Raw genomic sequence first — 27,956 nt, forward strand, 5'->3', positions numbered from 1 at the left:
GAGTTCGGGGGAACTAAAGACAAAAAACTAACTAGTACGCGCTGTTATTGACTTACAATCGCCGCTGATCAACAGATACAGATATAGATACAGTATCTCTGTCCTCACCTGTGGCTATATGACTACATCAAAGGTTGCAGCATCACGACGACGACCAAGATAATGACGATGATGACGACTTAGCTCGGCTGAGCGGCGATTGAGGTAAAACTCGTACTCGGCTGACTCAAAACTTCGGCATCTAACTGAGCGAGCTCCGAGCTTAGCCAACTTAGGGGCTGCTCTGGGCCAGGCCGGTATAAATGCGCCAAGGGAGAACATTTGGGCATCATTCGATTTCTGATTTTGCAACGAAGACGTCGGCTCAAAGGCCCCCTGGAAAAGTAATCTCGAGTGCGGTTCGTCTGCGAAACCGGTAATAGTTCGATTCGCTGTGTGTGTTGTGTTGTTAGGAAAACTCGGAAAAACCGCGCTCTTTTAGCATCGAGTAGAAATGGTGAGTTCGTTGGCTGAGGAAACAAGCCGCCGGTTTCATCTCAATTGTCTTGTAGCGCTGTTTTCTGCCTCTGGTGGCCCTGCTCTTGGCAGCGGGTGTCCACGCGGATGTCTCCCACCTGGACACAGATCTCCAGGAGGATGGCTACCATTACAAGCAGCCGTCGGTGCCTTTTCCGCCTCCGGGATCGGGAAATGGCATTGAGGATTCGGGCATAGGCCCAGGACCTTCTCCCTCGGCGCCGGCGCCGTCCTATGGACCCCCGCAGACGCGTCCTCCTCCTCCTCCTCCACCACAGCCGACTCCACCAGCTCCTCGTCCTTCCTATGGACCTCCTCAGACTCAGCCACCACGCCCTCCACCACAGCCAACTCCATCGGCTCCTGCTCCACCACCTCCATCCTATGGCCCTCCGCAGACGCCCCCACCACGTCCTCCACCGCAGCCAACTCCCACGGCTCCTTCTCCACCACCATCTTATGGACCACCGCAGACACCACCACCTCGTCCCCCACCGCAGCCAACTCCTTCGGCTCCAGCTCCATCCTATGGACCACCTCAACCTCAGCCACCGGCACCACAGCCACCATCGCCACAGCCTGGGCCTGAGTACCTTCCTCCGGATCAGCCAAAGCCACGTCCAACGCCATCGCGTCCTCAGCCGCCTCCACCACCACCACCTAGGCCCCAGCCCACTCCAGGCTACGGACCACCACCGCCACCACCTCCGCCTAAGCCACAGCCTACTCCAGGATACGGCCCTCCTCCACCACCACCTCCACCAAGGCCCCAGCCCACTCCAGGATATGGACCACCACCAGGACCTGGACCCGCTCCGCCGGCACCACAGCCGCCAAGACCACAGCCGCCACGCCCTCAGCCACCACGGCCACAGCCAGGATCTGAGTACTTGCCGCCTCCTGGAGAGAATGAGGTCACCCCGTCTCAACCGCAGCCAACTGCACCAGTGCCGGAATACGGACCACCACAATCCTCACCGCCTGCACCTCCGGCTGCACCCACATACCAGCCACGCCCACCAGCACCACCAGCGCCTGCACCAGGACCTACTTATCAGCCACGCCCTCCAGCACCACCAGCGCCTGCACCAGGACCTACTTATCAGCCACGCCCCCCGAGTCCTCCTGCACCAACATATCAGCCACAACCTTCTGCACCACCTGCACCTGCTCCAGGACCCACCTATCAGCCACGCCCTCCAGCACCACCAGCACCAACTCCGGAGTACGGACCACCACCCCCCACCAGTGGTGGCGATGAGGCGGGATCCCTGGGACCCGATGGCTACAACTACAACAAGCCTGCCAAACCCTTTACCTTCTAAAAAAGTACTCAATACCACTGTCCTGTGAACCACCATTGGAGCCAGTTGCCCCGCCACTCAAATCTTTTTCCAAATAAAAACAAATTTCAAAAGCCAAAGTCAAAGCTGGATATGTCAATCACTCGGGGGATTCGCTGGTGGGTCAATGTTTCAGCTTTAAAAACGGCCTTCTGGGCCGTCACTTTGACAGCTACAAGATGAACAAAAATTTTCAAACTTTTATGGTACTTTATAACCGTACAGGTAGTTTTGTATAGATAAATATTTTTTAAGGCGAGAATCTAATATTTGTTACTCTATTTTCACAGCTTGCACTCATCTAAAATTTGCATTTTTTTGCAGTGCTGGCAGATGGTCGAAATACCAGTGGTTCAAGTGCAGTCGCCATGCACCACCCAGTGGTGCAATGTGTGGTGGCCAGTTGGTAGGTCAAATCAATCAAAAACCTGGGGGCGCCATAAATCAGAGGCGGAAATTCCGAGAGCGTCAAGCAGCCGTGAACGTTCTCAGGCCGGCTTTGTTTGCAAAATCTATAAACCCATAACGACCATAAATATATATATATATATATATATATATATATAGATTTAGGTAGATGTCGATGAGAGCCCATAATGATTGCAACTGGCATAGCCACAGACATTGCATCCATACATGGGACACTCAAGGTGCCGGCGGAGCCAAAATAAATATGAGCGAGTCGATCAATGATCGATCTGAGCCGGCGATCCACCGATCGACGACTCAATTCCCACCGGCTGTCGTCGGTCGGTTAGTCAGTCGCCAGGTTCATCAGTCATTTAGTCAATATGCCAGTTGGCTTAGTCAATAAATTGAGTTAGCCGTGGCAACTTCATTAGGTTGCCCAAAAATAAAGATAAACAAGAAACAAAAACTGCAACTGCAACTGCAAGTGCGGTTGTGCAACGATTTTCCAATAGGGATTTTTTTCTTTTTTGTTTTCAGAGGGGGGGTTGCCGGCGAGTACTTTGCCACTAATTACATAAGCACCTACAAAACGGCCTTCAATTTCGCTGGACACGGGGGCGCCCTAAGCCTCACTCACCCAGCTCGATCTGAGCCATTTGATTAACGTCTTAACGAGCGGCTTGGGTGTGATTTATGTTGTCAGGCATCAGCCTTAGCATCAGATCTGCAGCTGCACTTAGACTTAACTTTTTGCGTGATTTATGATTACAGCACGGCACTTGAAAAGATTGGGCATGACAAGAGATTCGGCACGCATTGTTTGCCTTGCTTCGATAATTGCAGCAATCGAAATGGAGGCACTAGGCCCCAAAAGAAGTTCAAGCGAGTCACCTGGTGACCCTAGCTAATTTCTGCCACTCCGATGACGATTCTAATTCCCTCCGATTCCATCCGGGTGTAAATTTCCCAAACAAGCTATTAATATTCCGATGCCTCTATCAAGCGAACACGCAAATGTAAATGCGAGTATATAAATATTAAATCATTCTAAATATGAAAGCGGCAAAAATATATATTATTAATGCCTGAGGGCGAAATTCTTAACAGCCAGCTCCTTCATCGTTCATCTCAAATTTCCAATTAATTCTTCAAAAATTATTCCGACAGCAGCTAATCGAAAATATTAATGGACATATTATAATTATGACTTAATGGACATACAATAAAGTCATTAACTGATTTATGCCCGTGCCGAAGAGGTAAAGTCGAAGAAACAGCACCTGTTCTTCGCTTAGCGCCAAAAAATATTGCGCATACGCAACGTGGTCCGTTTTTGCGTTGCGTTACGTTGGCCCCTCATGTAAATCAATCACCAGCGAAATTGCCCTTGGCACAGTTTCCGTCGGTTTTTTTTTTCTATTCTTCACCCGATTGCTGCTTTTTGCTGTCTTGGCTCATAACTGTTCAATTGTAAAACGGCAACGCACCCAAACGTCTTCAAACATTGCGTACAATGATTTGTGTAGACGGAACGAGTCAAGAAATATGAATCAAGCCGTCAGCGGTGCCCGAGTGGTTCAGCTAGCAAAAACCAGCTATGAAAACCACTCACGCATGAAACCAGCTCTCAGTTCGCACAATCATGCCTACATAGAAAATCATTTTCAGCCTTAAGTTCGACTTAAAAATTCTTTAAACAACTATTTAATTCAAGCTTAATTTACTTCGGAATGCATTGCCTACTTTTCAACTGGTTCTTAAGATAAACTGAGCTTTATACAAGTTTATCTTGAGTCTTGAGCTTAATAATTGATTAATCTTAAGCTTTTTATTGGTGTTGATGGAGTCTTTTGCAGTCATTTTGTGAGTCAATTATAATCATAAATGCCTGCTAATTAAATATTAAAAATAACTTTACGACGATTTTATTTGAGGGACTTTGTTAAGGCTGCTTAATTGCTATTAATGATGGCTGCAGAATAGCTGAAGCCCTACAAAAGTTTTTACACAAATATTAAAAAAGTCTAGTATAAAAAGGAAAAATACTTTTCCTTGCAATATTAAGCCAATTCCTTGGAATGTTCGAAAGTTTACTACCTTACTATTTACTGGCTATAGCTCCTTTTATATTTTAAAATTTATTTATTTAAATAAATTTATTTATAATTAAATACCTTAAGTTCTTTTTTAATCGCTTCAGAGCGCTCTCTAATAGCTAGTTATAAATCGAAGTTAACCCCAAACCTCGATTACCGCAATGTCTTTCCTATTTTTAGCCGAATTAGCTATTTTCAAGATTTCAATTCATTCATTTAAATATCGGCAATCAGCATACACCTCGATTAGAAACTGATGTCTTAATCTACGGCCCAGCAAGCGAAATTCAGCGTAATCCATTTGTTTCAACAACTTCCTTATCCAATTGACCGATATTACCCACACGTTCCATCCCATTTAAAAACCCCTGACCTACGTATGAAGTCTCATGCTTGTATCGCATTAACAGTAAATTAATCAATTGCTAATAGATGTTTAACAACTGTTAACCTTCCCGGCGAGCATTCAAGTGGTTGCGAATTAATCACGAATCCCACAGACAGCGGCGATTTATGATTAAACGCTGCGATTCTTGAGCGTGAACAAAATCGTTTAGCAGTCGAAAATTGGCAATTATTCGCTTGGCCGTTCCAGAAGAAGTCAGTTCATCATTCGGCTCGTGGCTATAAAATATTGTATAAAAAATATAAAAATAAGAGATGGACTTAGCCTTTGTTAAGGATGATTGCCTGTGTAAGCTTGAGATTTCAAACAAACGCTGTGGGCGCCAGTGATTAGCATAATACCAAGGCACTTCAACACATTTTGTGCGCTCTATTAAATTTTAATTATAAAACGAACAAAACGCCAACATTAATCAAAAGATGCAGAAAAGAGCGACAAGCTCGATGCGGTCTAGATCGATCAGATATGAAAATTCATTCATTCAGATGGTGTGGTGAAGATTTAAGCCCCAGAGGGCGGCTTTGTCACGCAAATTTGGTTTATGCCGCTTCTGAATGTTCAACCAAAAAAGTCTCGTCGTCTTGGCGACTTGGCCAGCGTGAAGCAATTAACGGCAAAAATATATGTGTAGTCTGGGCCATTCAGTCATGTGGGTCGTTGTCTTGAGCACTGACAGCACTTGTCAAACCAATCCATAATGGATGTCAAAACAGCAGCAACATCGGTGGCCACAATGGATCTCCAAAGGCTGGCTAAGAAATGCAAATGCAGAGTCAACAAAGATAAAAACCGAATCCGATTGAAAAGGCAAAACGACTCATAGCAGTTAATCCACTGCTTACAATCTCTTTACAAATTTCAACCTTGGCCTTACACACACAAAGCGCAGCAAACGGCATCCGATTTGAAACAATGTCATAGCAGTTAGTCAAATCATCAAAAACACAAGACACATCCATATGCCTTTTGTGTCTGATGGATACAGATGGCCAGATGATCCGTTGACTCACAGCAGATACAGATGCCAGAACTTTACACAACTCGGCAGACAGAGCGGCGGCCAAAAAGAACCTCCATCATCATCATCATCATCCACGCCGTGTGCCGCATGGAGTAAATCATTCGAAACCAAAAAAAAGAACCCCAAAACGGGTTCTTCAAATAGCCATTAAGCTATCGTCTCACTCTCAAATACTACCATAATAATCAGCATTTGCATTTGTGCAAATTGGATAGAATGGCTTAAACGTATAGTTATAAACATTTAAATCGACCACCTCTCTTTGGGTTTTTGCCGAGCTAGAACTGGTTGCTGGACTTCGTGTCAGGGTGGGTTTGTCACAGAACTAGATCGGCATGAATGAAATCAATCGCATCGATCGCTTTGAACTATCACATTAGCCTTTTTTAAGTTTAGTGCCGGTTTTATTGGGTGCAATTACTCAGAATTCAAGTTCACTGCCAGCCGATTACAGCACAATCGCAGGGTATTCTTGGGTATGCTCATTGGGGAAGTGTATAAAACTCCATATATGTCGGTTTTATGTTAGATTTTTGCTTATCTGGATTGCCATATTTACGCTCTACTAATGAAATGTTGAATTTGACCTTAATTCTTGAATTATAGCCAACCAGTTCCGAATGCAGACCAAATTTAATGCCAATTAGCATAAATTGGGTTATATTTGTTTTGATAAATCAAACCCAGTTCATTCTCATATTGTGTTTGAATTAATTGTTCTTTAACTAACTGATAAACAATAATTGTATTTTAATAATACTAATAGTTCATGTTAATGAATATATTAGAAGAAAAGGTATCCATAATAGTTCGAGTATGTACCAAAATTGAAAATTTTGTGACAATTAGTCTATTTAATTATACAAATTAGCCACAACGCTTGCATGAGCTTCGAAGTTCAAAATGCTAGTTCACATGTCTGAGTTTGCGGCACGAGCCGGCCAAAAAGGTGCCAAAGTGGCTAAATTGGTAAGGTTCACAGCCACCGAAGTCGAGATATCGCTGATGCTTTTTGCCCCTCCGGCGGCATCGATTTCATTGTTTGCTGTTGTTGCGAAACAAATTATAGGGGGATATAATAAAAAACTTATTATTAAGTTAAACAATGATTAGATGAAGCTCTTTGTGGCCATTCTCATTCTCAAATCGCCTTTCGATTCTCGTGACCATTTGGCTTTTATTTTATGTCGATTCTGACTAATTTCAATAATTAATTTATGCTTCCCATTAAATGTTAACGTTCTTCTTCGGCGGCTTTCACTGTGCGCGTGTCCCAGACCGTCGGTCTACGACTGGCAACAGATTGGAACCAGAATTATCTACGGAGAATCTACCCTGGCCGGATAAACATTAAACAAGTCGAAACACCTGCAAAACAGGCAACTTGTTTGCCATTCCAGAGAGTTCTTCGTTTTTGGAATCAAAGATAGACTAACTGTAGGTCAAGTGACTGATCGACGTTAATTGGTAGAAAACATTTGTTCACTCAAATGCAGAGGCGGAAACGAGACTAAGCATTAGCATTTATGGGCTATTTTAAGACAATTTATTGAGGCGGTTATAAATCTTTCGAGTACCTCAAATATTTTGAGGTGTTGCAATAAATATTTCTGGGCCTAGATCATCTTTACTACCCTACAGAAGGGGTAACTAAGCTTTGTGGATCTCCGTATATTATGTTTGTATATATATTTCTTGACAAGAGTATGCCAATGTTTTCAATTGTTTTTTCAGCATGATATATTTGCCATGCTTCAGTTGTTGTTTGTTATAATTTTTGCGTAAAATATTGAATATTCATATTGCCTCTGGTAGACGTCGTGGTGAATGTGCGGAAGCTTTGTTAAATAAAGAATTCCACATACTATTTACGAAGCATTGTGTCTAGAATCGTGATAAAATAAAAACGCGGGAAAGGTAGAATAGCTTGAGAATCTTCGCTCAGACAAGGTCAAAATAAAATTGTATTACAGCGCCACACAATGTCTTCTGTTTTAAACTAGCTCTTTTTACTAAGAAAGATGTCAAGACATAAACGAGCCGGTAAAAATGTTTTATTTTCTGTTTATTCACACGCGCGTATTCAAATGCTAAACACAACTGGTGACCAGAAAACGAGGCGTGTCTTACCCCAAACAAAATCTCTTGGTAGCAACTGCGGCTATAAAAGACATATTCAAAAAGCATGGGGCTGAATTTGGAATCCTTATCAGGTGAATAAAATCGCATGTAAACACACCCAGCCAGAAATCGAACGCCTATGAAATCTGTGTTTCTTTAACCCCGGTCGCACAACAGGTCGCATGCTTAATATGTATGAACGTTTAGAGCAAAACAAAACGAATGTGGAGAGGCACGTGAAATCGACTGGATTCTGGCTATAGGCAGGCATAGGGTAATAAATTTCAAAAATCTTCGATTACCGGCATTTAGCCAAAAAACTCCTATGGCGGCTCATGGCTTTTAATTCACTTGGTGCGATATCTGGTTCCTGTATGCAAATTGGGCAAAAGTAGTCACCTTGTTTCCGTACACACAAGACACGATGATGGAAAGATCAAAAACATATTTTACGGGGATATTTATTTTATATTGGCATTAACATAAGAGTCAAGAGTCCGTTAATATAAATGTTATCACGAAGCAGACAGCTGCACTATATCGAAATCGATCGTTTGCCGCATAAATCTGCCCCACCCTTGTCATTGATTTACGAATCTATTGACTTATAACCGTAGGTAGAACGATGCTTTTTAGACGCAAATGACACATTTTGCAAGTCAAATCGCTGACTCAATAGACAATGGCCGCAAATGGCATAAACAGCCAATAATGAATGTTTCGCGGGAGATCAAATTTATGAATTTGAAACCTAAGATGCCAGCGCACCAAAGCATTATTAATTACATTTTAAATTTCCTAATAACCGTAAAAACACACGATGAATTGTTGCTTGGTGTTTATTATTTTGGCTAGATTATGAAAAATGCTGCATAAAACTTGTATGTTTTATCTTTGGCCGTTGACAAATATTCCATCAATCAATGCAAGTGAAAGGCAGCAAAAATGATGTCACATGATGGGGTCAGAACCATTTTAAAGTGGGCTTAAAGTCATAGTTATATTCATGGTAACATCTTTACAAAGCCCGTTGGTATCTGAGTCGAAAATGGTTTAACAATTTCCTGTGTTAGAGCCACTTAATCTTTTCAGGACGGCCTTGATATCAAACAAATCATTTTTATTGGCACTGCATCTATGGCTCAAGTGGCTTCATTCACTTGACGGTGGCAGGTGAATGTATTTCCCCACACACACGCATGAGAAACGGAAATGATGTATGACCAAAAGCCGTTAAATTTGCTTATTGTTGCCACTAAGGTCAAGTGAAGATACAAACAATCATGCTAGCAGTCAGTCCAATGAATGAAAGAGGGGGCTACCAGGTCGGCAGGCAGATGGGCAAGCAATCTACAAATTGACAGTCAAGTTTTGCCTTATTGAAAACATAATCAGTACGTTTTGTATCCAAGCTTGGGCTATCAGTTTGATGACTAATCTTTCCCTTGGATAAACTCTGGCAAGATTTTAGCATACTGGAATAGAGCCACTTCAATATGAAAATATTATTCTAACAAAATATTATGCAAATTATTTCAAGCAGGAGACAAAATGAAAGACTTAGGAAACAAACTTTAATTGAGGCACGCGCTGTGAAGAGACAAACGGCGTTAAAATCAGAGTACATACACTGATACAAATTAAGTAAGGGGAATTTTATTTGATTTAAATGAAAATTGTGTTTCCTCTTCTCGAACATAAGTTAAAGATTAACCGTGTGAAAAAATTCGTGTTCGCTATTTTCAAAATAAAAGACTTAGGCAACGATCATAGTCAAGAATCGCTCCATTTTAAAAATCAGCTTTATTTTAACATTTACTTCACCACATTTTTAACAGTGTAGATCTCTGATATTGTGGGCCTTCTTATTTGTGCGTCATGACTCGTGACGACATTTAAGTGATTGTCCGAAGGGTCCCGGCAGCATCTCACAGCCCGTCGGCATCTCCAGCATCCTCTTCTAGTCGCCGATTCTTCTCGATTCGATTCGTTTCATTTAATTTAAATTTTGATTTGAATTGCCTCTGCTGCCGTTGTTGCTTTTGGTGCTGAACAGTGCCGCTTCTGCTGTTAAAATTTTGTTTTTGCCTTATTTATAACGCGCTGTGCGGTTTGTGTCTCATCGGGTTTTGGTTTTTGGCGGTCGCCGTCGCTCTGCCCAGACTCTCTTAGACCCACGTAGCGAACTGAAGCGAACCGGACGGACTGAACGGGCGATATAGTATAAATTTCATACCCACTGACCAGCTCATCATCATTTGTGCTTTGAACTTCTTAAGTGTAAATTGCTCGTTCGCTTCTGCTCGAGAAAATTTCGTGAAACACCAAAACCTAAACCAACAAAAATGGTATGTGATCCTTGCAACAAGGACAACAAATCGTAGTGATATGCTGCTGTTTTAAGCCAGGATAAAACCGAAAAACAAAAGACCAAGTGAAACGTGATATAGAACTATTCAAATCAGAAACCCAAAAATAACTCTCACCACAAGTGCCAACCAACCCGGACTCAAGTGCTCTAAACGACTTCATCAACGCGCTGTCCCGTTTCGAGTGCTCCTCGGGACTTGATTCACTTCACACCCGTGCCGGAGCCACGCACATAATTATGCTTCAGAATGTTCTTAAAATAACAATCTCACCCATTGGCAGTTTTTCAAATTTCTGTTTATTTGTAAATAGCAGATTTTGACTTAATCTGAGCTCATTCCTATGGGATGTTAATATAAAAAAGTGGAGTTCGTTAAATTGTTATTCTATTAAAACAAATTTAAATGGGTGGGCAAGTCTTAGACTTATTGCAGTCAAGGATATAGTCATTCAAGCAAGGAACTAGGTAGCAGAATTAATGGTAAACATTCTTCTCTTTTTTTTGCAGAAATTCTTTTTGCTATTGGCTTTGGCCCTTGTGGGCATTGCTGCTGGAGCTCAGCTGCCTGACTCCGCCACCCAGGGACCCAATCCTCAGGATATTGCCACTCCGGAGCCGGAGTACATTGATATCGACGAACCTGCACCAGTGGCTGCCGCCCCTGCTCCTCGTCCTGTGGCCGCTGCTCCCCGTCCCGTCTTCGCCGCCCCCGCTCCCCTCGCTCGACCAGTTGCTCGTCCAGTGGCTCGCCCCGTGGTTGTGGCCCAATCCTTCGTCCAGCAGCCCGTCCAGCAGCAGATTGTCCAGAGGGCTCAATACGTGGCGCCGGTGGCTCAGCAGGTGGTGTTGCCGCAGCAGCAGCTGGTGGGTCACACCTACAACAGCAGGGCTGGATACCAGTACCGCCGTCCAGTCTATGTAAGACGTTTCTATCGCCTGCGCCGCTACTAAGAGGACGCAGCTAGCTCTTAACTATATTTAATATGTGCTCGACAACCCCAGTAATTCCTCCTATTTTGTCGTTTCTCTTCCTTCTCCTCCACTCCTCACCTGCCTGAATCAACTCTCTACGCACCAATCTTCAACTCAAAAACCAATCAAAATCAAAACCCAAACCGAATCAAGCATTAACAATTACCTAAATCAACACACACATTACCACGCACTGATCCACACTACCAAACTGTCCAACTATCAAAATATCGTATTATAACTATCCTAATCCTAGAACGAAACCATCAAAGAAACGACCAACAAGAACAAGCCAAGATCAAAAGCATAAAGAGCGAAGTACAAAGAGACAAATGATGTTCTAAAGACAAAGATCGAAAAACGAAGTATTCAGTTATTGTTGAATTGCCCAGTAAAGTACGAATAAATAAACGTAAATTATTTGTAAAAATGATAAACAAATTTTTGGTTCAACTATTTCATTCATCTGCCAAGGCCAATCAAACTGGTCGGAAAAAACGGGGGTTTTAATTATATTATTCACAGCTCATCAAGGCACAATAATGTGTGTCGAAATTGTACAAAGATTCGTTCTCGATTTGATGAGTACCCCCCATCGGCACCCTCGTTGTTGGTTCCTCATTAATCATGGAATGCCATGAGGAAAATGTACTTGCCATCTAATATGTACATTTGCATACGGAAGCTGCGTATCTGAGCACTTTGGGGTCGACTTATTACCAAGTGGCTGGGAAACAATTTATGTGTTGCGTGGTGTTGGCACTCATTAAGACTACACTGGGCTTAAGTGGTGCGGCTTATTCGGCTAATTAGGGAGAATTATTTATGCAGCTTCTTGCACGACTCTTGACGGGTCGTAAACCGAAACTAGCCGCAGCTTAAACAAATAGAAATACATAAATCTACTAGATTACTTTCAAAATACATTAAATTTAACCGGTTTAAGCATCTTCTGAACCTGCCAAGTTGTCCCAAAAATACACTCAAACGACCACTGGCCACATAGTCAAATCAGAAGTGTAAACAATCCGATTTAAAAGCCATAGTCTGTCCGGGTGGTCAGCTTTTGAGACAATGTACTATTGATTGATGGATTGATTGTCAATTTGATTGCCTTGCCTCAGCTTCTATTCAGGGGCATTAACAGTCACTTTTGTCAGTGAACTATGACAAACTGGGTCTTGATCCATCCATTCCATTCCACTTCACTCCACTCTACTCCTTTGTATGCCAGTGGTGACAGGCGGGGAATTCATCATCGGAGGCGCTTCCGTCTTGGCTGGGATTTTTATTTACTCCCTTGGTCAATGTGGCAATTATAAATCGTTATAGCCTAATGACTGGCAGTTGATTACACGGACTTACACACCCATATGGCAACTTGATTTTGCGATAGCCATTTGTATCCGGACCTTGCTCACTATATATTTTTAATTTACACTAATATTACAGTACTTTCTTTCACAACAATTATAATTCAATGTCTGTATTTGATTGTTTAAAGGATTTTCTTCTCAAAAGTGTTAAAAATCAAAACTGTTATACTCTCATGTTTAAATGCATACAATGAGGCAGCACTACAAACTAAGTTGCGTTTAGATACTTTGCCCAAAAGTAGGCTACATTAATCAAGTAGACTTTACACAAAATTCAAACAAATTGATTTTGCTGAAACCATAATGTACTATCCATATCCTGTATATATTAATATGCAATTTTATATATACCTCTAAATAACTTATAACTAATTTGTATTTTGAACCAAAAGTTTTCGGCTGTTTAAAAGAAGTCAGTGCACTTAATACATACCGCTTGAATAAAGGCAAATTACTTTTATTAATGATTTTGTAATCTGAATATCGTGTAGGTCAGTTTTAATAACCATTTTAAATTACATTTGATTTATCATTTTCTGTTCGTGTTAATGGACTTATTTATATGTTATTTATTTTGTTAATTGACTGCTCGAACAAGATTGCCAGCATTATATTTATCATACGCACAGTATGCACATGCAAACCCAAAATATTAATGTAGTTATGATCCACGTCCACGTCTAGAATGATCCGATATAAGCTAACTTCCAATTAGCATTTTGTCTATAATGCATCAGCAAAATGATCGTGCCAAAAAATAAGGAAACAAATAGTTGGTTTCATTAGTGGCGAATAAGAAACAGGCTAGACCGCCTGGTCGAGTGGGGTCATCAGTTTTTCGGTTTTGCTTTCTAAATTCAATGATTTGACAGATAATTTATGGGCCATGTTTATTTAAACGGCGCTACTAAGAGCAACAACCGTAGATAGAACTCTTAAGTAAATCATTGTTGGGCGTTCAACCAAAGATAAACGTAATAATCTAATTAATTTGCATTTGCTGACAGAAAGAAGCGGGTGGCTATAAGGGAAAACGGGTTCCCAGCCATTAGATCATGAAGTTCATTTGCATAAGAGCAATTCATTTTGTCAACAAACATTCCACGGGCATCTTCTCCATTGATGGCAGCACCGAAAAAAATGTTTAACTTCCTGATCGCATTAATTTCACTTTCACAGCATTGTGGGCGGATTAAAAAATAAAATAATTCCAATGCTCGGGGGCGTATCTTCACACCTCTTAAACAATGCCAGCTATTGTCTCGAGCAATTAAGGTGGTATCATAAATTATAAGAATGTCGTTTATTGAAGCTCAGCCACAATTCGACCCATAAAACTAGAGCTTATCGCCGTTATGGCTGCTAAGTTCAATTACTCAAAGCTGGGTTTTGTTTGGGGTGTCAATAAATCAAGCCGGAATTGGCCATAGAGTATTACTCAGCGTAGTTCCCAAAATAACCACAACTGGATTGTCCATGAATGAAACTGTTCTGCCTCGGTCGGAGATATATTTTTAGCACTCCCGAGGCAATTATGCTGTCTATATCGTGGCACTTGAGCCGAGTTCGTGGTCTTGGCCTCTCTTGCGATAGGATTTTCCCTCCTCGAGTTCAAGATCAGAACAGGATATACATATAACACGCTTGGGAAAATACGTTTTCGCAGTGCTAAGCTTTATTTCGTTTTTAGTGCAGGCTGAGCTAGGTAAACAATAAATAACTACAGGTAAATACACGTCACACTCAAAGACAACAAATAAAAAATGGCTGAGGATGATGGCTATTTAGAAGAGGAACGGCTGAGCTGGCGGATCGTAGTGGTATCCATCGTCATGGGACTCCACGATCTCCTGGGGTGGCAGATAGGTGTTTACGGGTTCCTCCAGGGGAGCGGCGTATGATGGGATCGGGATCTTGAAGGTGGGCACCACAGCTGGTGCGACGTAACGGGGCTGCTCCACCACAGGTGCAGGTGGCAGATAAGCGGGCTTGGGTGGGTTGACCTTGACAATCGGTGGTGGAGGTGGCACATAGGCAGGCTTGGGTGGGTTGACCTTTACAACCGGTGGTGGAGGTGGCACATAGGCGGGCTTTGGTGGGTTGACCTTGACAACCGGTGGTGGAGGAGGCAGATAGGCGGGCTTTGGTGGGTTGACCTTAACAACTGGTGGCGGAGGAGGCAGATAGGCGGGCTTGGGTGGGTTGACCTTGACAACCGGTGGTGGAGGAGGCAGATAGGCGGGCTTGGGAGTCCTGACAACCGGGATCTCAGGTTTCACGGTCGCTGGTGGCAAGTAAACTGGAGGAGGCAGGGTCACAGGAGCCACACGAACGGTCACTGGTTCAGGGGGCAGATAAGCCGGAGCCGGAGTGGGCAGTTCAAAGGGGATGCTCGGTGGGTCATAGTTGTAGCCAGGATGATCGTGGTGATCATGGTGATCATGACCGAACAAATGCGAGACATCAGCGGCTACCAGAGCCAAGCTGCAAACAGCCAGGATAAGGACTTTCTGAAATATACAATAAAATCGATTTAAGACGCTAAGCTATAATCCTTGGAGAGTAAGCACAAACCATTTTTCTGGTGGAACGTTCTTGGTGCGACGACGGCCTCTACCAAAGTGATACAGTTTCCGGCAAGTGCTTCTTTATTTATACAGTTAGAGAACCTGAACCTGAATCAGTGGTCGCTATAAAGCGATCGCGTCACGTTATTACCTCTGGCCAACGCCGACGCCGCGAGAGACGATCTGGCTGCGATCCGTCTACATCCAAATGGCCCGGTTGTCAGCTAAGCGGCGTTTAGGGGTCTCGCCCCTTTGGCAGCCGGTATTGGGAATTGGCATTCAATTTTTATTAAATCTCTTAATTCGAAGTCATCTCGTTGCGTTGGCTTTTGTTTTTTGGCCCGGCCAGGGAGCTCTTTATGGCTGGGAGCCATAAACGTGTTGGGTTTTACGATCACCGCTGCGTTTGCCAAGTATTTAAAATAGTTTTTGGTTAGGCAATTATCGGGATAAATAGTTTATCGTACTTTTGGAGTTGTTAGACTATTTACTTCGTATACTCTCTTATGTCTTAGTCATCATTGACTACCGAATGCCTAAGAAATATATAACATTATTGATACCTCACTATCAGGTTTGAATTAAACAATTGAATGATAAATGAAGTGTGCTATCCGAGTAACATAATGCTTAAAAATGTAAACTTTAACCCTTTTCAAAAGAGCATACTCAATTCGTTAGGGGTTTAATTATTTAATTCAGTCCAATCTTTTCAAGGCACTTCTGCAAGATTGCCCCATCTCTGGGCAACATTGAAAGAGGTCAACTGTCGCCCCATTGCCGATGGCTGCAATTGGCGATTAGCGATTTTGTTTCGGTTTGAACCTTTCTGTAACCGACACCGATCAATCCCTATATATATTCAAACCAAAACTAACATCATTTTTCATCCAAAAAGACAGTAATTATAGACACTGCAGGTGATGATCGAGCTGAACTAAAGCTAAAACCGAAGCCGTTTGGCTATTTTGGTTGATTGGCCGCAATTAGATTTGGGGGTCAGATTGAAATCCACATGGATCCCTTGGGGGCTGGGTGACAGCAATTTGGGTTCGATATTTTTGACCTTGAGGATGGGGAAAGAGTGCGAGTGGTGTAATAGTGACTACTCCATTTTATTTTATTGTTTAAAATGCTTTTAATTTGTACAGCTTAAAACTAGATGCAGTGCTCGTGGTTTTGTTTTTTTTCGGTGGTTGATTATCCTAGTGCCTGAAACGGCGAAGTGGAGGCTTGTAGTGGTAACCAGGCTCGGCGTCGTGGATTGGACTTGGGGCAGGACCCAAGGGCAGTGCGTAGGATGGAATCGGGATGTGGAAATCTACCTCCGGCTGGGGTGGCAGATATTTTGGTTCGGGCTTAGGAGGCAGATACTTCTCGACGGGCTGGGAAGGTGGCAGGTACTTAGTCTCCGGCTCGGCAGGAGGAAGGTACAGCTTCTTGGGAGCCACTGGTGGGGGTGGAGGTGGTGGTGGCAGACTGGGTGCAACCTTGGGTGGCAGATACCTTGCCACTGGAGCAGGGGGCAGGTACTTCACCTCAGGCGTCGGAGGAGGAAGATACTTGGACTCTGGCGGGCTGGGAGGCAGATAGGTGGGCTTGGGCGCCACAACTGGAGGTGGTGGTGGAGGAGGCAGGCTGGGAGCGACCTTGGGTGGCAGATACTTAGCCACCGGTTCGGGGGGCAGGTACTTCACTTCGGGCTTTGAGGGAGGCAGATAACTTGCCTTGGGCGGTGGAGGTGGTGGCGGTGGCAGGGAAACCTTGGGAGGCAGGTACTTCTGGCGAGGTTTCTCTGGAGGTCCATAGCTATATCCGCTAGGGATATCGAACTTGGCCTCTTGATGATGATGATGGTGGTGATCCGGCTGATAGTGCAGATCAATGTGCAGATCATGATGATCGTGTGACGAGGGAGAATGGTGGTGGGAATGGACATCATAGTGGTGGTGATCATGATCGTGATGGTGATCGTGATCATGGTGGTGATGGTGATCATGGCCGTGATCGTGGTAACCTCCTCCGTACAGGTGGGAGACGTCTGCCAGAGTGCAGACGGCAAAGCCTGCCAGAGCCACAAGGATCAGCATGGGTTTCTGTAAAATAACCATCTGTTAGGTGATCTTTGTTAGAGAATATGCCGCTACTGTATACCATTTCCTTCAAGAGATAATCCACCGATCGAGATGATGTTGCTGCCGTTTGATGACAGCCGGTAGTAATGTCAATAACGTCGATGGTCACCGCTTTTATACAAAGATCGCGGCTTCCTCGACCGGCTGGCTCTTTGGTTTTCTTCACACTTTTCTTGGTTTTCATGAACTTGAGGTCGGCCAATTATCGGCGTGTGTTATCTCCCTCTACCCCAAAACAATTAATGCGATTTCGACCAAATTAGCTCTGCACAACAAAGCAGCTCATGAATATGCAGCGGATGCGACGAAATCCCAGACAATTGACGGTGATTGACTCGGCCATCTGCACCACTTTTGCCCCATCCCAATAAATATTGGGGAGATACCGATGCTAATGGGGTTAACAAAACAGCGTTTATTGAGATGGCTTTAACCTTATATAAACCTAAGCCTAGTGGAACGATTCAAAACAAAACTAATCCGGGGAAATCTTCCATGTTCAGTTTGATGGCGATTTTGCTCAGAAGGTGAACTCTTGGGCGGGCACATCGTAGTGGTAACCCGGTTCCGGTTGTGGTGGTGGGGGTGGGGGTGGAAGGTACGTGGGCACCGGTGTGGGTGCAGGTGTCGTTGTGGTTGTAGTGGTGGTGGTGGTAGTGGTACGCGGTGGTGGTGGTGGGGGAGGAAGGTAGGTGGGAGCAGGAGTGGGAGCGGGAGTGGTGGTCGTGGTAGTGGTAGTGGGTGGTGGGGGAGGCAGGTAGGTAGGAGCGGGAGTAGGAGCAGGAGTGGTTGTGGTGGTGGTAGTAGTTGTGGTTGTGGGCGGAGGAGGAGGTAGGTAAGTGGGCACTGGTTTGGGTGGCAGATAAGTCGGTGGTGGTGGCGGTGGCGGTTCCGTCGTCGTGGTAATCACAAATGGTATCTCCGGCTTGGGGTAGTCATAGCCATAGCCATGCTCATGATGCTCCTCCAGGAGTTCCAGCGGCAAATGCGAAACATCTCCGGCTGCGAAAGCCAGCAGGCAGGTGGCCAAAATGAATAGCTTCTGAAATGGGTAAGAAATCGTTAAATTCAGATTAATTCGCAGATCTACAACTGACCACACTCACCATCTCCCTTATGATATGTCTGACACCTTGAGCTCTTAAACCACAAATGATTGAGCGTTTGCATCCACGTCGGTTTATTTATAGTCAAAATTCTAAAACAGATCGATACTGTCCATGGCGCTCTAGAGGCCAATTATTATCATTTAAATCGATATAACACCGCTAGCCCCACGGCATTCTTTGTATCGGTAAATGTATCTGTATCTGTAGCGCTCTCCGCAGCCATGTTTATATGAATGATTAGCGCCACAATAGTGCTCCGAAGTTGACAGAGGAGCAGCGTCAACATCGCCAACATTGTTTTCGGAACCATTATGCCTACATGGGGACCTACTGAGCCGTTTTTCATCAACGTCGTCACTTGGGTTTTCATTGTTACGGTGTTAAAGGTAAGACTAAGCTTCCGACGGAACCTAGGGCACAAAAGCTTCGCACACAGAGAAATAGTCATATTCCCATGAAATGGGTTGCTTCAGAAAAATGTATAAATAGATAATACATATTTTAAATGTTATATCGTGGTACATTCATGCATAAAAGGTACATGCACTTACTGTTATTTATTTTAAGCTAGTTAAGCTAGATTTTCTCTCAGTGCATCTGAAGAGGTAGTTCCGTCGCTGGAAGCGTTGTAAGCGTGCTCTGCTGCCTGTCATAAATCATTTAGACTTCATTTATAATAATTATGGCTCGCGCTGCCTTTTGCAACTCAAGAAGTTTGAGTGGTCAGAGTTTCATGGACAGATGGACAATGAAGCTGTCTGCTGGACATGATCTTGCGGAAGCAATTCAGTTACAGATCAGTCGAGTTATAGAGCAGAGGCGGAGAAGATGGTAAGGAGCTTAATGGCCACGGAGAACAAGGAAAATGAAGACTATTTTCAAGCTACATTTTTATTTTAATGGTGGTAGTCAAAAGATATTGAAGAAGACCTATATTTATAGTGAATGAAATTATGAACAAGTCTTGAAATTTTTAATTTTATTCCTAAGGAATATTATAATATTATTGTTTGAACAATTTAGACACGGTGTTTACAGAACTATAAAACTATTTTAAATAATGTCTGGGTTATTGAGAACTCTCCACTGATTGGAGACCAGTCGCCTTAAGTCGACTAATTAGTTGGATTAGCGTCTTCGATTGTATAAACAAACAGACGATACTGGTCTAGGTTCAACTATCACTTTTATTTGACCGCATGCCAAAAAATTCATGGGTTGTTGAACTGCCCAGTAGAGATCGAACTGATGGATTGTCAAGTGCCGGAATCGGATGGCGTGTGCTGAACCATCCTCGTTTCTGCTCGCCTTTGGCCAAAATGCGAGTAATTTATGCCGATTATGAAATTAATTGTCGTTTTTTATGGGCATTCATCTCAGCGCTGGCTAGGCCTCAGCTATTTTGATCTATCGCAAATCTCTGCGAATTTTGTGATTCCTCAACCGGTTTGGATTAGAAATATTTGGTCGAGCAGAGACATTTTCTGCTTCGCTTTTTATGAATTCACCACTCTAAGCTGTGAATCTCGTTCTGAGCCACGTCCAAGGCAATGAGTGTTTGGAATAAGCCCTGTCCAAGGGCCTGAATTGTGAAAGGAACGCAGCTAGATCTCGATTTGATTTTATTGTTTATTATCTTTACGAAACTTTGGTACAAATTGGAATTACTAAGGGTGGTATTTAGCTCTTGAAGCGCCGACTGGGCACCTGGTATTTGTATCCATGGATTTTCTTGGAGGCAGTTGTGCCGGCTGCTGCTGGTTCTACTGGTTCGGCTGGTTCCTCCAGATCTTCAGCCTGGCCAAGTTCGGCATCGGAGGGAGCCACGGGGATGGCATCCTGGGGGAATTCCTCGCCCGTGGGAAACTCGTTGTTCACCTCCAGCTCTAGTTCCGTGACTTTGGGCACATCGTAAACAAATCCATTGCCAGATCTCACCAACTGGGAGACATCTGCTCGGGCGGCCAGACAAATTGCCATAAGTATTAAACTGAATACCAAAAGGCGCTATAGAGAAAATATATAAAATAGTTTTTAAAAACTGTACTTAAAGTCCTTGCGAGCAAAGCTAGAAGTGTATATTCTCTTTATATGAGAACTAGATTTCTTAAATCTAAAAAGTAGTAAATTATGATAATCTTCTGATGATGCATTCAATAGAATATTGAAAAAAATCAAGTTTTGATTGAATTATTAACAAAAAACTTAAAATAGTCGATATATGATGGAAGTGCAAATTTGATGAACAATTATCTTAAGCTTATGTTAAGCAGGGAACTTGTTCTTCTTTTTTAATAGTTAAATGTGAAGTGTTAATTCTCCAATTGCAGAAATTGACTCGCTGTTTGGGTGGTCTTAAAATCCGTATTAGTGGTTACAAGCTACTAAAGATGATGGCTTACCATGGTGTTAGATGATCTTTAGCTGGGTATAACTTGGAAGGGAAACCTTTAAGAATGCCGTAATAGTTGTCGCTGCCAACGGAGCGTTGCTCAAGCGAATGCAGGCGCCGGCGATCGAGCCCAAACTATTTATACTTCTATATGTTCGCCGCATTTGCCTCATTTTATTAATTGCGCCAAGCCGATCGTGATGACTGTGCTGAAGCCAAAACATAAACCGAACCAGTGGAACAGTGAGCGGCCCTAGATAAACAAACAAACGAATCGATGTCTTGGGCCAAATGGCGGTGCTACCGCTGCCGTTCGGGCACTCCACTCAAAATGCTACAACATCTCCATCTCCAACCACATCGCCATTGCCAAGGCTAAGACTTGTTTTGTGGGGTCAAGTGTCAGTGCGTTGCTTTTGTCTCTGGCGCATTTGTTTGTCGATTTGTATACGAACTAATGATTCTGACAGATCAGTGTTTGCTCCCTTCCACGTGATCTGAGTGGCTCCTCACGTCTTGTATTCAATTATGCAGCCCTGCCCGGTGGATTATATGTATAAAGCGCATAAAAGCGTCGCTTCAACACGTTTCCGTTTCATTGGATTTTACGGCTGCAAAACTGCCGCCGCCGATCACACAATTTATCCACGCCAACTTGACATTTTGATTATAGTATAGCATCGCCTTTCAGTGGACGTTGGAAGATTGATTGCACTGGCCATTCGGCCATTGATTAGATTGGTTTATGTCTAGGCGGAAATTGCACCTGCTGTTAAGTGCCAACGGGATCTAAACGCAGACACACCCACTTCTTGATTACCCAAAGAAAGCAAATAATGACATTTTAATAACTGGAACAAGTGACAATTAACAATGCACCAATACAACTCATTGAATTCAAATTTAATAAATATATTTATTAGGTGAATTAAATTTTTGATTTGAGTCCGTGTCAATGAACTAACGTACATCTGTAAATTGCACATAAATATATATATATAAACAAAAGCGTTAAACGATTTATTTCAATAAAGTGTTTCTTCTGTTAAAAGAAAAACGGCTTCTGTTAGCAAAGTAATGCTTTTAGAAAACGAAGCATACTTTTCGGGCTTAGTGACTAACATTAAAACTCATAGTATAGCAAAAGGCATATGTAATATAAAAGACTTATATGTGAGCCTTGTAGAAGCATTTAAAAGTTAGTCATGATTTACCTTCCCAAAAATCATAAGGTACTAAATTATACTATTGAAATAACATATATTCGTACTATTTTTTTTTACACTTAAATAGACAGCTACTTTATTTAATTTTAAATACTATTAGACAATTGAGTTGAATTACGATCTCCAAGCTTTGTGTTGTTTGCTATATTCCCCACTATCAAAAGACAGATACTTAAAATCGAATGATTTTTATTTTCACGGTTATATCAAGTGGACTCGGCTTTCCTGCGATAGGGAAAGGCCAAGACACTCATTCACAATTCGTTCAAAAATATGGCTAATACTTAATCTGTGTATTTACAACGAGCTTCGAGAGCCTAGAAGTTGAACGCGGGCTGGGGGTCGTTGGGGTAGCTGTATCCCTTCTGGACGGGGGGCAGGTACTCGACCTTGGGGGTCACGTACACCTTCTTGGTCGGTGGTGGTGGTGGGGGTGGGGTGTAGACAACGACCTTCTTGGTTGGGGGAGGGATGTACACTGGTGGTGGTGGTGGAGGTGGGGTGAACACAACGACCTTCTTGGTGGGTGGTGGCACGTAGACTGGGGGAGCGACGTACACCTTCTTCGTGGGTGGTGGCACGTAGACTGGGGGAGCGACGTACACCTTCTTCGTGGGTGGGGGTGGCAGGTACTCAACCTTCGGTGGGGCAGGAGCGGACACCTCGAATTTCACGGACGGCTGGCCGTAGTGGTAGCCATCGTCCTTCAGGATGCCAGTTGGGGGTGGGGTGTACACGACCTTCTTCGGTGGTGGTGGTGGGGGTGGGGTGTAGACTACGACCTTCTTCGGTGGTGGTGGTGGGGGTGGGGTGTAGACTACGACCTTCTTCGGTGGTGGTGGTGGGGGTGGGGTGTAGACTACGACCTTCTTGGTTGGTGGTGGTGGGGGTGGGGTGTAGACAACCTTCTTGGTTGGGGGTGGCACATACACTGGGGGAGGAGCGATAACCACCTTCTTGGTCGGAGGAGGCAGGTACTCAACCTTTGGTGGTGGAGGAGCAGAGACCTCGAATTTCACGGAGGGCTGACCATAGTGGTAGCCATCGTCCTTCAGGATGCCAGTTGGGGGTGGGGTGTACACGACCTTCTTCGGTGGTGGTGGTGGGGGTGGGGTGTAGACTACGACCTTCTTGGTTGGTGGTGGTGGGGGTGGGGTGTAGACTACGACCTTCTTGGTTGGTGGTGGTGGAGGTGGGGTGTAGACAACCTTCTTCGTTGGGGGTGGCACATACACTGGGGGAGGGGCGATAACCACCTTCTTGGTCGGAGGAGGCAGATACTCAACCTTTGGTGGTGGAGGAGCAGAGACCTCGAATTTCACGGAGGGCTGGCCGTAGTGGTAACCATCGTCCTTGAGGACACCAGCGGGCTCGGAGTGGATGACCACTGGAGGGGTGTAGACGGGGCGAGGGGGTGTGGGCCTGGGCTTGGGGGCCTCGTAGACCACTACTGGTGGAGCAGACTCGTGGGGCACATAGGGCACGTCGATGACGACCGGAGCGCGTGGTGGGGCATAGTGGTATCCATCCTCCTGCAGGTTGTTGCTGTGCGAGAACAGATGAGAAACATCTGCGCTGGCCACGGCCACCAGGGCAAAAGCGATCAGGAATTTCTGCGAAGAAAACACAGATCGGTAAGCTAAGCTGCATTTTAGGTGTTCACAGGTATTCCACGGTCTGCCAGCTCGGTATTCGTATCCACCACCGAGTGCAGCGCTCTAATCCTCGACACTCCATTTCCGTTCCTCGGCTTGCGGTCTTACCATTTTGCTCAGATCCAATTCAACACCTCGAAGGTAGAGTTGTGACTGTGCCTTTTCTGCTCGGGTCTACATTATTTATAGTTCAGCGCGCCTCAGGATGGCCAAAAGAGATTTCACGGCAGAAGCTTCTCGTCGGAGCTCCGAAAACTAAACAGAACCTGCTTGGTTTGGTTAACCGGCTGCTGCTGACGTCTCTGAGTCTTCTGGCTACGCAGCTCCCTCAGAACGACACCCATAAACTTACGGTCTATCTCGTTCTCTGTCACGTCCCAGGCGAAATTTTATATTTTGGCGACAAATTTAGATTTTGGCCAGGGCAACAAAATGAAAAAAAAGCCCCTAGCACATCCAAGTAGAACCCACCTAAATGAACTCGAATATAATAAAAATCATAATCCAAAGAAAGCAAAAAGACTACTTTTAAATATGTGATAACTTAAAAGCTGAGTCTGCGCTTCGTGAGCTGTTTGAAAAGATTTAATTTAAATTCAAGAAAAACCGGTGAAATATGGACGATCGCGTGGAAGAACTCAGCAAGGGGAGGCGCAGAAATGCTGGAATTTCGGGGATGGAGGTCCCGCATGGGCTCGCAATTTCATGCTCGATAATCTGCAAATATTTGGATAGTTGTGATCGATAACCAGCAGGGGTGCCCCGCCATATGACAGCCAATTTGGAGAAGATGGAGCCACTTCGCACTTCACGACATAGACAATGGCACTCTTTAAATGATCCCCCACATAAATCTAGTTTAGAGCCACGTTCCGCGCTGGTTAGCGCGACGAAAAGCATAAATTAATTTCGCATTGATTTGGTTCTATAAAAAATACCTATTTGAGTATGTTTTATTTATGAGAGCGTTCGTGGATTTGCATAAATTCTCCCAAAAGTTCCGCCTGTGGCTTGAGATACCAAATTATCTCTCCCGACGAAAAAAATTATTCACACTCTCGAAGGGCAACCTTCACCCAAACGTCATCCAGGTGCATGAATCAGTCATCGGAAGTGGAACCGGTTGCTCATGCAGTGCCCTCCTCAAGCTGACCTTTGCCATGGCCCGTTGCAAGGACAACCACAATCGCAACTTAACCCACTGTTCCAGATTCCTGTTCTCTTTTAAAGGCAATTGATAAATCGATTTACGCAAGTTGCACTTTTAAACTGATTTTTAATGTTGGTCATTTGAATTCCTACCATCAAACTTGATTGTTATACAATCGATTTGAATTTTAATGAAGTCCATTTATTTTTGCCATAATCGCACACAAATCTTTTTCTTCAGATTGTGCCGTTAATTGCTTCTCGATTCAAATACATTATTATCCTCTTCGGCTATGACGTACAAGTATATAGATAGTATTCCAAGAATTCCCACCAAACGTGGCTAGGTCGATCGTTGACCGACGCAATAATTTGATTCATGCTGTTCTTTTTTTAGAATTTCGGGGGTTTTTCGCTTAATTTCCTTTTAGAAGTTGTATTGCGCAATCTATAGGGCAGATCTCTCAGTATCGACGAAATCTGGTTTGCACGTCATACTTAGTGCGAACTATCTACGTCATGACTTGGACTAAGCCGTCAATCAAGTGATTATTAAACGTGCCATAGTCATCGATTAATCGCGATGGCTAATTTTGAATGGTTGTTAGCGACTCTGACAATTTGTCGGAATTTGATGTGTGTGATCTGACCCGAGCGGATCAAAGTTTCCGGCATTAAAATGAGTTCTCAGGCTATCATCTACCCGCTAATATGAAAAATTAGCTCTGATTACTTCATCTGAAATGAAAACAAAGCTTTTGCCTGCGGTTTAATTAGATTAATGCTGGGTAAATGCCACACAACGGTAAACGAGTTTGCAATCTGCACTACCCAAATATGTATATACCAAATATATATAATCGCAAATGTGTATTGTATAGCGTTTTGTTGAAATAGCCAAATATGTGCACCGCTAAACAAGCGTGCGATGTATTGGGATTGGGGATCTGATTCGAAAGACGGGGATCGGAAATTGCAGAGCCGTATAACCGATCCTGAAACCGGTTCAATTAGTTTGGTGAATGCTTTAGTATTTAGTGTTTATAAATTTCACATTAGGTATTGGGCATAATTAAGAACAAGTTTATTCTGTTCATTCCTATGAGTGAGTTCTCCCAAAACCAAAGCCAAGACCAAATTCCAACCGAATGCAAGCAAATAATTTTGAAAACTCTTTATCAATCCCAGCATAATGTCAAACATTAATCTTCAAGGGGGCCAGATAATGTGGGGAATCAATTAGCGGCCAAGCAACGGAAGCCAAGTTAACACAGCCAACCAGCTACAGGCCAATATATACTGGATGTTTGGCAACTTTTTGCACGAACAAAACGAAACCGCAAGCCAACAGAACACAAAAGCTAAAGTTCATTAAGAATACAACAAAATTTCTTTCTGGCTGTATAAATCTGCATTAAGAGCACATAAATTCCAAAAATTATTTAACATCGTCTTTGAACCGGCCGTTGTGGCTAACATTTTTGGTTCGTGTCTCCGCTTACGCTGTTACGGTATCAGATCACAGTTCTTTAACAGTGGCGATACAGAAAATTTAGCAGAACACGAAAAAAACTCGTATTATACCTGTAAATGTCTGAAATGAGTGGGTATACTAGGTAAGATGAACAGTACGTAACACTAGAAGGCAGCTCAATGAAATATATACGTTCTTGATTAGGAGGACTAGGACCAGGGGAGAATCTGACTGTCCTAAGGAACGTCAAGATGTGAAAAGGTTATTTTGTTTAGGTCACCATAAGAATGATAATAAATATTAGGTTCATAGCCGATACTCAGGGCACTGAACCGGTATGGGACAGAGTATATAGTATAAGTATGAATCAACTACCCAAAAGAGTACCATGACTGAATCCCTAATCCAATTATCCATTAGGTGCGATCTTTATTATTTATTACAAACTCAAATTAAGAAAAAACACATTTCAAATTGCGTCTTATTAGTTAGCTCATAATATCGAAGAAAAGTGAAAGTATTTACCAAAACAGATTTATGGACTTGACGAGCTACTTTTATTTAAATATTTTAACTCAAATTGATGCGAGCAATTGTTTTATGGCTGACATGAAACCTGCGCCTGGACTACTGCTTTTTATTTATGGTTCGCAGTCGCAACCGCATTTCGCCAGACGACTGCAATCAGAAAGACAATACCGATACATATGCAAAAGATATACCAGCCGAATGTTATTAGATATACTATATATTTGGGGTTCTGCCCAAATTGTCTTATAAATACCAAATGTTCTGCTCGCAAAAAAACAGTTTAATTGTTCGACTTTGTGTGATCAACATGGTGGGTTTCAATCGGATTGGATTTAATAATTGTGAGATTAATGGAAAGTTTTTCTGCCCCAGCGTGTCCTCTTCTTGCCTTTCGCAGTGGCTCTCTTGGGAGTGGTCGGTGCCACTTCTTTATCCAGGACCTACTTACCGCCTCAGGTGCAGGTGGTGCAACCCCAGGTTATCTCTGTTCCCAGAGTCCAAGTGCAGCCACAGATCATCCAGCACCAGGTGGTTCAGCCACAGAACACCTATCTACCTCCCGCCCCTCGGGTGGTGCCGCAAGTGGTTCCCGTTTATCGTCCTTCGCCAGTGGTGCAGATAGCACGCGCTGCTCCCCAAGTGATCTCGGTGGCTGCTCCTCGTAACACCTATCTGCCACCCCAAGTGATTAGTCGCCCCGCTCCGCAGGTGGTGTCCATTGCTCGTCCCGCTCCACAGGTGGTGTCCATTGCTCGTCCTGCACCGCAAGTGATCTCGGTGGCTGCTCCGCGCAATACCTACCTGCCGCCACAAGTCATCGCTCCCCGTAACACCTATCTGCCGCCCCAGTGAGATGCATCATCAACCGAAACAACATTTCTGAGCAACCACCAACTCAACTGGTTTGTGGTTTAACCCACAACACCAACTATATTCGAATGCTAATTCACCATCTCGGCAAAGAAATGCAAAAATACATTTAATGGGTTTATTTGTGTGTCTGGCTTGATACGATTAGCATATTCTCGAATTAGCGCAAAAGAGACAATAAAGAAAGCTCAGAAAGATAAACAATAACATTGTTT

General features: G+C 43.6%; 8 protein-coding genes across 9 annotated transcripts; 3 read left to right on the forward strand and 5 right to left on the reverse strand.

Moving 5' to 3' along the window:
- Positions 1 to 325: 325 nt before the first annotated feature.
- LOC117141514 (basic proline-rich protein) lies at positions 326 to 1,939 on the forward strand. Its single transcript, XM_033305005.1, has 2 exons — positions 326 to 496; positions 552 to 1,939. The coding sequence occupies exons 1-2, from the start codon at positions 494 to 496 to the stop codon at positions 1,839 to 1,841; spliced, it is 1,293 nt and encodes a 430-aa protein (XP_033160896.1). The 5' UTR covers positions 326 to 493; the 3' UTR covers positions 1,842 to 1,939.
- Positions 1,940 to 10,184: 8,245 nt separating this feature from the next.
- LOC117140322 (induced stolen tip protein TUB8) lies at positions 10,185 to 11,672 on the forward strand. Of its 2 annotated transcripts, none has more exons than XM_033303170.1 (3): positions 10,185 to 10,262; positions 10,793 to 11,203; positions 11,411 to 11,672. In XM_033303170.1, exons 1-3 carry the CDS (start codon positions 10,260 to 10,262, stop codon positions 11,414 to 11,416), a joined length of 420 nt encoding a protein of 139 aa, XP_033159061.1. In that variant the 5' UTR covers positions 10,185 to 10,259; the 3' UTR covers positions 11,417 to 11,672. The 2 variants fall into 2 exon arrangements, with proteins under 2 accessions (XP_033159061.1, XP_033159060.1); XM_033303169.1 differs by having other exon boundaries at positions 11,514 to 11,672.
- A 2,628-nt stretch (positions 11,673 to 14,300) lies between these two features.
- Positions 14,301 to 15,243, reverse strand: LOC117140217 (proline-rich extensin-like protein EPR1). Its single transcript, XM_033303007.1, has 2 exons — positions 15,208 to 15,243; positions 14,301 to 15,143 (listed from the first exon to the last, which is right to left on the reverse strand). Exons 1-2 carry the CDS (start codon positions 15,208 to 15,210, stop codon positions 14,418 to 14,420), a joined length of 729 nt encoding a protein of 242 aa, XP_033158898.1. The 5' UTR covers positions 15,211 to 15,243; the 3' UTR covers positions 14,301 to 14,417.
- Positions 15,244 to 16,405: 1,162 nt separating this feature from the next.
- LOC117141848 (extensin-1) lies at positions 16,406 to 17,399 on the reverse strand. Its single transcript, XM_033305522.1, has 2 exons — positions 17,355 to 17,399; positions 16,406 to 17,296 (listed from the first exon to the last, which is right to left on the reverse strand). The coding sequence occupies exons 1-2, from the start codon at positions 17,355 to 17,357 to the stop codon at positions 16,406 to 16,408; spliced, it is 894 nt and encodes a 297-aa protein (XP_033161413.1). The 5' UTR covers positions 17,358 to 17,399.
- A 425-nt stretch (positions 17,400 to 17,824) lies between these two features.
- Positions 17,825 to 18,475, reverse strand: LOC117141340 (extensin). Its single transcript, XM_033304743.1, has 2 exons — positions 18,442 to 18,475; positions 17,825 to 18,377 (listed from the first exon to the last, which is right to left on the reverse strand). The coding sequence occupies exons 1-2, from the start codon at positions 18,442 to 18,444 to the stop codon at positions 17,856 to 17,858; spliced, it is 525 nt and encodes a 174-aa protein (XP_033160634.1). The 5' UTR covers positions 18,445 to 18,475; the 3' UTR covers positions 17,825 to 17,855.
- A 1,649-nt stretch (positions 18,476 to 20,124) lies between these two features.
- On the reverse strand, positions 20,125 to 20,935 carry LOC117141627. Its single transcript, XM_033305157.1, has 2 exons — positions 20,847 to 20,935; positions 20,125 to 20,451 (listed from the first exon to the last, which is right to left on the reverse strand). The coding sequence occupies exons 1-2, from the start codon at positions 20,847 to 20,849 to the stop codon at positions 20,125 to 20,127; spliced, it is 330 nt and encodes a 109-aa protein (XP_033161048.1). The 5' UTR covers positions 20,850 to 20,935.
- A 1,299-nt stretch (positions 20,936 to 22,234) lies between these two features.
- Positions 22,235 to 23,884, reverse strand: LOC117141588 (extensin-3). Its single transcript, XM_033305101.1, has 2 exons — positions 23,826 to 23,884; positions 22,235 to 23,675 (listed from the first exon to the last, which is right to left on the reverse strand). Exons 1-2 carry the CDS (start codon positions 23,826 to 23,828, stop codon positions 22,380 to 22,382), a joined length of 1,299 nt encoding a protein of 432 aa, XP_033160992.1. The 5' UTR covers positions 23,829 to 23,884; the 3' UTR covers positions 22,235 to 22,379.
- A 3,279-nt stretch (positions 23,885 to 27,163) lies between these two features.
- LOC117140488 (cytadherence high molecular weight protein 3) lies at positions 27,164 to 27,911 on the forward strand. The gene is made up of 2 exons (XM_033303447.1): positions 27,164 to 27,181; positions 27,244 to 27,911. The coding sequence occupies exons 1-2, from the start codon at positions 27,179 to 27,181 to the stop codon at positions 27,721 to 27,723; spliced, it is 483 nt and encodes a 160-aa protein (XP_033159338.1). The 5' UTR covers positions 27,164 to 27,178; the 3' UTR covers positions 27,724 to 27,911.
- Positions 27,912 to 27,956: the final 45 nt, after the last annotated feature.

Source organism: Drosophila mauritiana, chromosome 3L (assembly GCF_004382145.1).
Source record: "Drosophila mauritiana strain mau12 chromosome 3L, ASM438214v1, whole genome shotgun sequence".
Classification (NCBI taxonomy): Eukaryota; Metazoa; Arthropoda; class Insecta; order Diptera; family Drosophilidae; genus Drosophila; species Drosophila mauritiana.